The sequence below is a fragment of the Bubalus kerabau genome, chromosome 10, assembly GCF_029407905.1.
Source record: "Bubalus kerabau isolate K-KA32 ecotype Philippines breed swamp buffalo chromosome 10, PCC_UOA_SB_1v2, whole genome shotgun sequence".
NCBI lineage: Eukaryota > Metazoa > Chordata > Mammalia > Artiodactyla > Bovidae > Bubalus > Bubalus kerabau.
The window spans coordinates 26,241,971-26,253,256 of NC_073633.1; the positions used below are offsets into that span (position 1 = coordinate 26,241,971).

General features: G+C 40.5%; 1 protein-coding gene and 1 pseudogene across 1 annotated transcript; both read right to left on the reverse strand.

Annotated features, from left to right (window-relative positions):
* Positions 1-316: 316 nt before the first annotated feature.
* On the reverse strand, positions 317-495 carry LOC129620434 (40S ribosomal protein S29-like; annotated as a pseudogene).
* A 9,130-nt stretch (positions 496-9,625) lies between these two features.
* LOC129620435 (olfactory receptor 49-like) lies at positions 9,626-10,561 on the reverse strand. Its single transcript, XM_055536281.1, has one exon. The coding sequence runs from the start codon at positions 10,559-10,561 to the stop codon at positions 9,626-9,628; it is 936 nt and encodes a 311-aa protein (XP_055392256.1).
* Between the last annotated feature and the right edge of the window lie 725 nt (positions 10,562-11,286).

Genomic DNA, 11,286 nt, shown 5'->3' on the forward strand with positions numbered 1-11,286 from the left:
TGTAACATTGCTTTATCCTTTACTTTGTGGAGAGACATTTGAATTGTTTCCAGTTTCTTCCCCCAATTTCTAGAAGTGTGCTGTGAGTGTTTTTGGACAAGTCTCTTGGACACACATGTAAGAATTTCTCCAGGGTACCTGCTGGGTTTGGTGGTTTTAGTAGGTTATGGGTTATGCAGATCTTCAGCTTCTTTAGATAATATGAAATTGTATCAATTTATTTATTTTTGAAGTTTTAAAAACTTTTATATGCAAAGCACTGGTATTGTTTTTGCATAAGGTAGCTGTGCTGGATGATCCATTTAAAGAAGTTCAGTTAGTCCAACTTAATGAAGCCGATGTCTTTCGTGTGCTGGCGGAAACTCTAGGGACACATATTGAGGCCTGTTTCTGGATCAGACCATGCCGGTTTGAGAAGACCTGGCAAGAGCGAGAACCCTGGCCGAATTGTCTCAGATGGCTCCAGTAGAGCTGCTGGTGATCCATGTTGTTGTCTTGGCTTCAACAAGGCTGAAATTGTACCAATTTATAATCTCACCAGCAATTTATGAGAGGTGACATCTTAATAATAATAATGTTTTGCAATTCATGAGTGTATTTCTCTTTTTATTATAAAAGCCTTTAATTTTTTCTCAGTGGTTTATCGTTTTCAGACTTGCATATTCAAGTCTTAAAAATCTTTTGTTAAATTTACCCCTTCAAGTATTTCATATGTTTTGGTGTTGTTGTAAATGTTTTTTTTCTTAAATTCAATTTCTAATTGTTTATTGCTAGCATATAAGGTAGTATCATAGGCTTCTCTATAAGGGCTTCCCAGGTAGCTCAGTGGTAAAGAATCCGCCTGCAATGCAGGAGACGTGGGTTAGATTCCTGACTGGCAAAGATTCAGTGGGGTCCTGAGAGTCACACAGGACTTAGTGACTAAACCACCACGACCATATGTTTCTCCACAAAAATCTGGTATTCTACAACCTTACTACATTTATTCATTAATTCTAGGAACATTTTGGGGTAGATTCCTTAGGATTTTCTACATAGATGATTATGTCATTTGCAAACAAAGACCATTTTACTTTCTCTCAACCCTCCCTCCTTTGTGTGTTTTTTTTCCCCTTTTTATTGAGGTATAATTGACAATATTGCAAGGTATTTAAAGTGTACAGAGGTGATGATTTGATAGATGTATATACTGTTAAAGGATCCCCCCCCCCCCAGAGTTAATTAACATATTCATCACCTTATATATTTACCTTTTTATTTGATGAAAACATATAAGTTCTACACTCTTCAGTCAGTTCAGTTCAGTCGCTCAGTCGTGTCCGACTCTTTGCGACCCCATGAATCGCAGCACGCCAGGCCTCCCTGTCCATCACCAACTCCTGGAGTTCACTCAGACTCACGTCCATCAAGCCAGTGATGCCATCCAGCCATCTCATCCTCTGTCGTCCCCTTCTCCTCCTGCCCCCAATCCCTCCCAGCATCAGAGTCTTTTCCAGTGAGTCAACTCTTCACATGAGGTAGCCAAAGTACTGGAGTTCTACACTCTTAGCAACTTTCAATTACACAATATAGTGTTATCAATTATATTCACCCCATTATATTAGATCCTCATACTTTATTCATCTTATAATTGAAAGTTCGTAGACTTTTAGCATGGAGAAGGCAATGGCACCCCACTCCAGTACTCTTGCCTGGAAAATCCCATGGACGGAGGAGCCCGGTGGGCTGCAGTCCATGGGGTTGCTGAGAGTCGGACATGATTGAGCGACTTCACTTTGACTTTTCACTTTCATGCATTGGAGAAGGAAATGGCAACCCACTCCAGTGTTCTTGCCTAGAGAATCCCAGGGACAGGAGAGCCTGGTGGGCTGCCGTCTATGGGGTCACACAGAGTCGGACATGACTGAAGTAACTTAGCAGCAGCAGCAGCCTTTTAGCAACCTCTCCCTATTTTCTCCACCTCAGCCCCTGGCAACCACTTTTCTACTATCTGTTTTTATTAGTTCAACCTTTTTTTTTTTTTTTTTTTTTAAGATTCCACATGTAAGTGATACAATGTAGTGTTTGTCTTTGTCTGGCTTATTTTACTTGACATAATGGCCTCCAGGTTCATCCATGTTGTCAAAAATGTCAGGATAAAGGCTGAATAATAGCCCGTTGTTTATATATGCCACATTTCCTTTATTCATTCATCTGTTAGTAGACACGTAGGTTGTCTCCATTCCTTGGCTGTTGTGAGTATGCTGCAGTGAACATGGGAGTGCAGATACTTTTGAAACAACGATTTTTGTTTCCTTTGTATCCGAAAGTGGGATTGCAGAATGTTATGCTAGTTCTATTTCTTGAGGAATCACTGTACTGTTTTCTGTGTGATAGTACCGGTTTACATTCCCACCAACAGTACACAAGAGTTCTCTTTTCTTCGCATCTTTGAGAGCATTTGTTATCTCTTTTCTTTATAGTGAGAGGCATCCTAATAGGTGTGAAGTGATAACACATTGTTCTTTTGATTTGCATTTCCTTGTAATTAATCACATGAATCACCTTTTCCCGTGCCTGTTGGCCATTTGTGTGTCTTCTTTGGAAAAATGTCTATTCAGGCCCTTTGCCCATTTAAATTGGATTGTTTATCTTTTTTTGCTATTGATTTATGAGTTCTTTGTATATTTTGAATATTAACCCCTTATCAGGCATGTGGAATCTTTAGTTGTGGCATGTGAACCAGGGATTGAACCTGGGTCCCCTCCACTGGAAGCAAGTTTTAGCCCCTGGACCACCAGGGAAGTTCCCGTTTTGGTAGTTTGTCTTTTCAGAAATTTATGCATTTTATCTAAGTTGTTAAAAACATTACCATAAGTTGTTCATAATGTTCCATTATTACTTTTTAATGCCTAAGGAATCCATAGTGGTGTCTACTCACTTGTTCCCCTTATTGGTAATTTGTGTCTTCTGTCCTTTTCCCCCAACATCCTCTCAGCCTCAAGTCCAGATGAGCAACTGTTCTTCCACAAGTTCCTGTAAGTATCTCAGAATTGAGATGTGCTTGGCTTCACTGGTCTGATTTTAGTGATATGGCCTTTCCTGAGCCAATAGCCATGGTCATGCTCTAACTGGTTGGGGATGACGTCATGCCATGTCAATTACATGAACTGAGAGGGGAGAGGGGCTTTATTAAGGTCAGGGACCTGCTACTTTAAGAATGGGAAATAGATTTCAGGCAGATAGTTCAGTCCAGTTCAGTTCAGTTGCTCAGTTGTGTCCGACTCTTTGTGACCCCATGAACCACAGCACGCCAGGCCTCCCTGTCCATCACCAACTCCTGGAGTCTACTCAAACTCATGTCCCTTGAGTCGGTGATGCCATCCAACCATCTCATCCTCTGTCGGCCCCTTCTCCTCCCGCCTTCAATCTTTACCAGCACCAGGGTCTTTTTCAGTGAGTCAGTTCTTCAAATCAGGTGGCCAAAGTATTGGAGTTTCAGCTTCAGCATCAGTCCTTCCAGTGAATACTCAGTATTGATTTCCTTTAGGATGGACTGGTTGGATCTCCCTGCGGTCCAAGGGACTCTCAAGAGTCTTCTCCAACACCACATTTCAAAAGCATCAGTTCTTCTGCTCTCAGCTTTCTTCATAGTCCAACTTTCACATCCATACATGACTACTGTTTTTTTTCCTTTAACATAAAGAAGTCTAAAAATTTATATAGCCAAGTTTATAAATTTATGTTTATAGTTCTAATGAAAAAACTCTCTACACATCTTTTAAAAAAATATATATATTTATTTGGCATGCTGGGTCTTAACTGTGGCACTTGGGATCTTTCATCTTTGTTGCCACTTGCAGGATCTTTAGTTACGGTATGCAAACTCTCTTTTTTTAAGTTTTTGGCTGTGCTGGGTCTTTGTTGCTGTGCCCAGGCTTTTCATTGTGGTGTCTTCTCTTATTGCTAAGCACAGGCTGTAGGGCGCTTGGGCTCAGCAGTTGTGGTGTGCAGGGTCTAGTTGCCCTATGGCATGTGGGATCTTACCAGACCAGGGATCAAACCCATGTTCCCTGCATTGGCAGACAGTATCTTAACCACTGGCCCACCAGGGAAGTTCCCTATGCATCTTTAATGAGATAATTTTTATCCAAACTTTCTTTTTCGTGGTTTATATCTATTTACTTAATTATCTTGAATTTATTTCTGTTTAAGATATGAGATGCAGAGAAGACAATGGCACCCCACTCCAGTACTCCTGCCTGGAAAACCCCATGGATGGAGGAGCCTGGAAGGCTGCAGTCCATGGGGTCGCTGAGGGTCGGACACGACTGAGCGACTTCACTTTCACTTTTCACTTTCATGCATTGGAGAAGGAAATGGCAACCCACTCCAGTGTTCTTGCCTGGAGAATCCCAGGGACGGGGGAGCCTGGTGGGCTGCCATCTGTGGGGTCACACAGAGTCGGACACGACTGAAGTGACTTAGCAGTAGCAGCAAGATATGAGATGAGGATCTAACAACTTTTTCTGCAAGGTTCTAGGTAATCTCTTTATTTATCTTCATTTATGCAGCTTATTCCTTCAGTAAAATATAGTACCCGACACTTAACATAGCACTTTATCAGGCCCTGAGCTAAGCATTCTGACATACATTAATAATATTTATAAGGATTCCATGAGGTAGATATATTATTATCTCCATATATATATGTTGTTGTTCAGTTGCCAAATTGTGTCTGACTCTTTGTTACCCCATGGATTGCAGCATGCCAGGCCTCCCTATCCCCCACCATCTCCCGGAGCTTGCCCAAGTTCATGTCCATTGGACTGGTAATGCCATTCAACCATCTCATCTTCTGTTGCCCTCTTCTCCTTCTGCCTTCAATATATATGATGCAAAAAGTATTGCTTATTTAAGCTCAAATGGCTAATAGCTGGGAATCTAAACCTAGGTGGTGGACTTCTAGTATCTGTTCTCAGCCTCTGTGCTGTATTACCTCCCCAAGTCCTTGATGTTCACAGCATGCCTTTGCAGCTAGAAATTGTCTGTTGTACCCATGCATATTTTTATTCCCACCAGTTAGCTTGTACCAAGAATCAGTTGTTTCCAAACCTTGATTTGATAATTGGACTTGTTACTATAATGACATTTTTAACTAAACAAAGATAAACCAATGAAATATGAGTATAAAAACAAAGCTATTTCTGCGAAAACAAAATTGAGTCTTTGTGAGAGATTCCATAAAGTCAGATAATGAAAAAAATTATTGATTGAGGTGTGGGCAAGGACTGTGAAGACTGGCAACAGACAAACAAAATGCAAAAATTCTAGAATTCTGTTCACAGATGGTTTCTCTGGCATCTTTACAATTTTTTTACCACTGAAGCAAATCCTGAAATTTCATATTGTGAATGTGGTTTAAGCAAAAAAGACTACAACAATCATCATATTCATACTCAAAGAAAAGAATAGTTATAGGTTAGTGAATACATGTTTCTAGCTTTAATTTCAAATAAATATTTAAGGCATGTATCACTTTTTTTCCATTTGTTTTTTTTATATTTTATTTTATTTTTTAACTTTACAATATTGTATTGGTTTTGCCATATATCAACATGAATCCACCACAGGTATACGCGTGTTCCCCATTCTGAACCCTCCTCCCTCCTCCCTCCCAGTACCATCCCTCTGGGTATGGTGCACCATACCAGTGCACCAGCCCCAAGCATCCAGTATCGTGCATCAAACCTGGACTGGCGACTCGTTTCATATATGATATTATACATGTTTCAATGCCATTCTCCCAAATGATCCCACCCTCTCCCTCTCCCACAGAGTCCAAAAGACTGTTCTATACATCTGTGTCTCTTTTGCTGTCTCATATACAGGGTTATTGTTACCATCTTTCTAAATTCCATATATATGCGTTAGTATACTGTATTGGTGTTTTTCTTTCTGGCTTACTTCACTCCGTATAATAGGCTCCAGTTTCATCCACCTCATTAGAACTTTTTAATGTCTGAGTAATACTCCATTGTGTATATGTACCACAGCTTTCTTATCCATTCATCTGCTGATGGACATCTAGGTTGCTTCCCTGTCCTGGCTATTATAAACAGTGCTGCGATGAACATTGGGGTACACGTGTCTCTTTCAATTCTGGTTTCCTCAGTGTGTATGCCCAGCAGTGGGATTGCTGGGTCATAAGGCAGTTCTATTTCCAGTTTTTTAAGGAATCTCCATACTGTTCTCCATAGTGGCTGTACTAGTTTGCATTCCCACCAACAGTGTAAGAGGGTTCCCTTTTCTCCACACCGTCTCCAGCATTTATTGCTTGTAGACTTTTGGATCGCAGCCATTCTGACTGGCGTGAAATGGTACCTCATAGTGGTTTTGATTTGCATTTCTCTGATAATAAATGATGTTGAGCATCTTTTCATGTGTTTGTTAGCCATCTGTATGTCTTCTTTGGAGAAATGTCTATTTAGTTCTTTGGCCCATTTTTTGATTGGGTCATTTATTTTTCTGGAATTGAGCTGTAGGAGTTGCTTGTATATTTTCAAGATTAGTTGTTTGTCAGTTGCTTCATTTGCTATTATTTTTTCCCATTCTGAAGGCTGTCTTTTCACCTTGCTTATAGTTTTCTCTGTTGTGCAGAAGCTTTTAAGTTTAATTAGGTCCCATTTATTTATTTTTGCTTTTATTTCCAATATTCTGGGAGGTGGGTCATAGAGGATCCTGTTGTGATGTATGTCGGAGAGTGTTTTGCCTATGTTCTCCTCTAGGAGTTTTATAGTTTGTGGTCTTACGTTTAGATCTTTAATCCATTTTGAGTTTATTTTTGTGTATGGTGTTAGAAAGTGTTCTAGTTTCATTCTTTTACAAGCGGTTGACCAGTTTTCCCAGCACCACTTGTTAAAGAGATTGTCTTTAATCCATCATATATTCTTACCTCCTTTGTCAAAAATAAGGTGCCCCTAGGTGTGTGGATTTATCTCTGGGCTTTCTATTTTGTTCCATTGATCTATATTTCTGTCTTTGTGCCAGTACCGTACTGCCTTGATGACTGTGGCTTTGTAGTAGAGCCTGAAGTCAGGCAGGTTGATTCCTCCAGTTCCATTCTTCTTTCTCAAGATAGCTTTGGCTATTCGAGGTTTTTTGTATTTCCATACAAATTGTGAGATTATTTGTTCTAGTTCTGTGAAGAATACTGTTGGTAGCTTGATAGGGATTGCATTGAATCTATAAACTGCTTTGGGCAGTATACTCATTTTCACTATATTGATTCTTCCAATCCATGAACATGGTATATTTCTCCATCTATTAGTGTCCTCTTTGATTTCTTTCACCAGTGTTTTATAGTTTTCTATATATAGGTCTTTAGTTTCTTTAGGTAGATATATTCCTAAGTATTTTATTCTTTTTGTTGCAATGGTGAATGGAATTGTTGCCTTAATTTCTCTTTCTATTTTCTCATTATTAGTGTATAGGAATGCAAGGGATTTCTGTGTGTTGATTTTATATCCTGCAACTTTTCTATATTCATTGATTAGTTCTAGTAATTTTCTGGTGGAGTCTTTAGGGTTTTCTATGTAGAGGATCATGTCATCTGCAAACCGTGAGAGTTTTACTTCTTCTTTTCCAATTTGGATTCCTTTTATTTCTTTTTCTGCTCTGATTGCTGTGGCCAAAACTTCCAAAACTATGTTAAACAGTAATGGTGAAAGTGGGCACCCTTGTCTTGTTCCTGACTTTAGGGGAAATGCTTTCAATTTTTCACCATTGAGGATAATGTTTGCTGTGGGTTTGTCATGTATAGCTTTTATTATGTTGAGGTATATTCCTTCTATTCCTGCTTTCTGGAGACTTTTTATCATAAATGGATGTTGAATTTTGTCAGAGGCTTTCTCTTCATCTATTGAGATAATCATATGGTTTTTATTTTTCAATTTGTTAATATGGTGTATTACATTGATTGATTTGCGGATATTGAAGAATCCTTGCATCCCTGGGATAAAGCCCACTTGGTCATGGTGTACGATCTTTTTAATGTGTTGTTGGATTCTGATTGCTAGAATTTTGTTAAGGATTTTTGCATCTATGTTCATCAGTGATATTGACCTGTAGTTTTCTTTTTTTGTGGCATCTTTGTCAGGTTTTGGTATTAGGGTGATGGTGGCCTCATAGAATGAGTTTGGAAGTTTACCTTCCTCTGCAATTTTCTGGAAGAGTTTGAGCAGGATAGGTGTTAGCTCTTCTCTAAATTTTTGGTAGATTGCAGCTGTGAAGCCGTCTGGACCTGGGCTTTTGTTTGCTGGAAGATTTCTGATTACAGTTTCATGTATCACTTTTAAATTGATCTTCTGCTCTAACCTTTCCCCAGTAATGTACTAGACCCCAATCTTTTTTAAAGACAACAGTCTTCTATTGTGGTTAGCCAATAGTCTTGGTATTATTTATCCATTGTACTGTCTCTTTTTTACAGATTAGAAAGTCTACTTTGTTTTGTTGTTATTATTTTCTTGGCCTCACCATGTGGCTTTCTAGATTTAGTTTTCTTTCCTACCCAGGGATCAAATTCATGCCTCCTGCAATGGAAGCTTGTACTCCTAACCAGTGGACCACCAGGGAATTTCCTAGAAAGTCTATCCTAATCCTCTATTAGATCTTTATGTCTAATCTGCATCATTTTTCTAGACTATCCAATTCCACTGTTCTATTTGTTTGTTCTTAAGTTAGTGTTTTAATACCTGACACTTTTTTTGTTCAATATTTCTTGGCTATTCCACCTCATTAATTTTTCTGGACACATACTAATTCTGAAGTTTATAATAAATATATTCTCATTGAGAATATTTTCATTGGTTTTTAAAGGTTTTAGTGAAGAAGGTATGTTAAATTGTAATTTGAAATGAGGCCGGATTAAGAAACTCAGGGCAGTCCAGTTGTTAAGGACTCTGCACTTTCACTGCTGAGGGCCCGCGTTCAATCCCTAGTCAAGGAGCTAGGTAAGATTCCACAAGCCATGTGGCATGGGCAAAGAAAACAAAACATACAAACAAAAATGACAGCAGGACTTCCCTTGTAGTCCAGTGGTTAAGAATCTGCCTGCCAGTGCAGGAAATATGGATTCTACCCCTGGTCCAGGAAGATTTCACATGCCACTGGGCAACTAAGCCTGTGGACTTTAACTACTGAGCGCAGACACCTTAGAGCTCTGCAATAAGAGAAGCCACCATAATGAGAAGTCTGACACCACAACTAGAGTAGCTCCTGCTCGGTGCAACTAGAGAAAGCCTGTGTGCAGCAGCAAAGACCTAGTGCAACCAAAACGAAAACGAAAACCTGACAACAAAGAAACCAAAAAAAACACTAAGATACATTCTAGGATCAGAAAGACATACCAGACACAGTTGTGGTACACTGAGTTTTTTGTACTCTCTGACAAGATTGCATGAGCCAGTAAGAAACCACTGTAGATTATAGCATTTGCTAAGAAATTGTCTGCGAGGAAATAGTTCATGAAGATCGGGAAGCAGCAGTATTTGGAGAGGTTCAGGAAAGGAGCCAACTTTCTCCACCCTCTAAGATCCAGCTCCTATTTATGAGAGGAGCTTGTAAATTTGCTTGTAAAACACCTGTTTCACCGGTTTGTCCTCAGGGTGTAGATGAAGGGATTGAGCACTGGGGTCACCACGGTGTTGAGCAAAGCCACCACCTTGTTCCTGTCCTCCCCCTGGCCGCCCTTGCCCGACCGGACATACATGAAGATGCAGCTGCCATAGAAGAGAGAGACAACAGTGATGTGGGAGGAACAGGTTGAGAAGGCTTTCTGCCTCTCCTTGGCTGCGGGAAGGCACAGTATGGTGTGGAGACTGCGGCCATAGCAGGTAGCCGTCACGGACAGAGTGCCCAGGAGGCTGACATTGGCCAGGATGAAACCCAGAAGCCCGATCAGACTTGTGTCTGCACATATGAGTTCCAGGAGTGGAAAGCTGTCACAGAAAAAATGATCAATGATATTGGGACCACAGAACGGCTGCTGAAATGTGAGGAAACCTGGAATGATGTTGAGAAGGAACCCTGTGATCCATGAAGAAAGAACTAGCTGGACACAGACCCTTTTGCTCATGGTGGTGACATAACGCAAGGGGTTACATATGGCCACATACCTGTCAAAGGACATCACTGCCAGTAGGAAGAACTCTGTGGTGCCCAGGAAGAAATAGAGGAAACACTGTAGGAAACAGCCTTCCAGGGAGATGGTCCTGTTTCCAGTCAGGATGTTGGTCAGCATCTTGGGGAAGATGACCGAGGTGAACCAGATCTCTAGGACAGCAAAGTTGTGGAGGAAGTAGTACATGGGGGTGTGGAGGCACCTGTCCATGAGGGTGAGGACCATGATGAGGAGGTTCCTCAGTAGAGTGAGCAGGTAGGTCAGGAGGAGCCCCAGGAAGAGGAGCATCTGCAGCTCACAGGCCTCTGAGAGCCCCAGCAGGATGAACTCGGTGACAGTGGTGTGGTTCCCCGTGGCTCCTCTGGCCTCTGCTGGGGATGCCCAATCAGCGATGTGCAGCATCCAGAGTCTTGATGTTCTGGGGATCTGAGGACACTTGGAACTGAAAGGAAAGAGGGATTCTGAGCTGAAGGAATCCTTTATTTCTTCAACCTGCAGGTCCCTTTCCCTCCCTCGTCAGGCCAGTTGTCCAGGTCCCTCACTGAGTTAGCACCAAGTTACATACTTTGATTCAATTGTCTGGTATTCTTTGGGGAAAATTTTGCCTTTACCAATTCTTTTTCCATTTTTCTTGTGTCTGTTAGGAAGTGTTTGTCCCTTTAAATCTTGATCAGATGTTTCCCCGCGCCCCCCCCCATATTTGTCCAAATGTTTTAAGTGGTCTCTCAAATAAAGTAAAATATTTCCTCTGCAAATGGTGCATCCATTGGTCACAGGCCTTTATCAAAAGCACTAATGGAAAATTTACTCTAGAACTTGTTACAGAGGCATTTGAGTTAGACTTCCTGTTTGTACCTGAGCTCCATCATTTACTAACTTGTCTGGGGCCAGTTCTCTAACTTCACCAAACTCTGCTTCTTCAGTGGGAATAAAACATGTATTTGTAAATTAGGCATCACGGTTACTTTTTTCGGATAAATTCCTAAGTAATCGTAATGAATAATAATGATAAATGCTCATATTTAGAATCGTACATTGGTTCAATTTCAATTTTAGAGTATGTCTTTGCTTTGAATAACTTTTTTCTAGTTCTTACATTATTTAGCAGTGTCTTACTGACTTCCCTG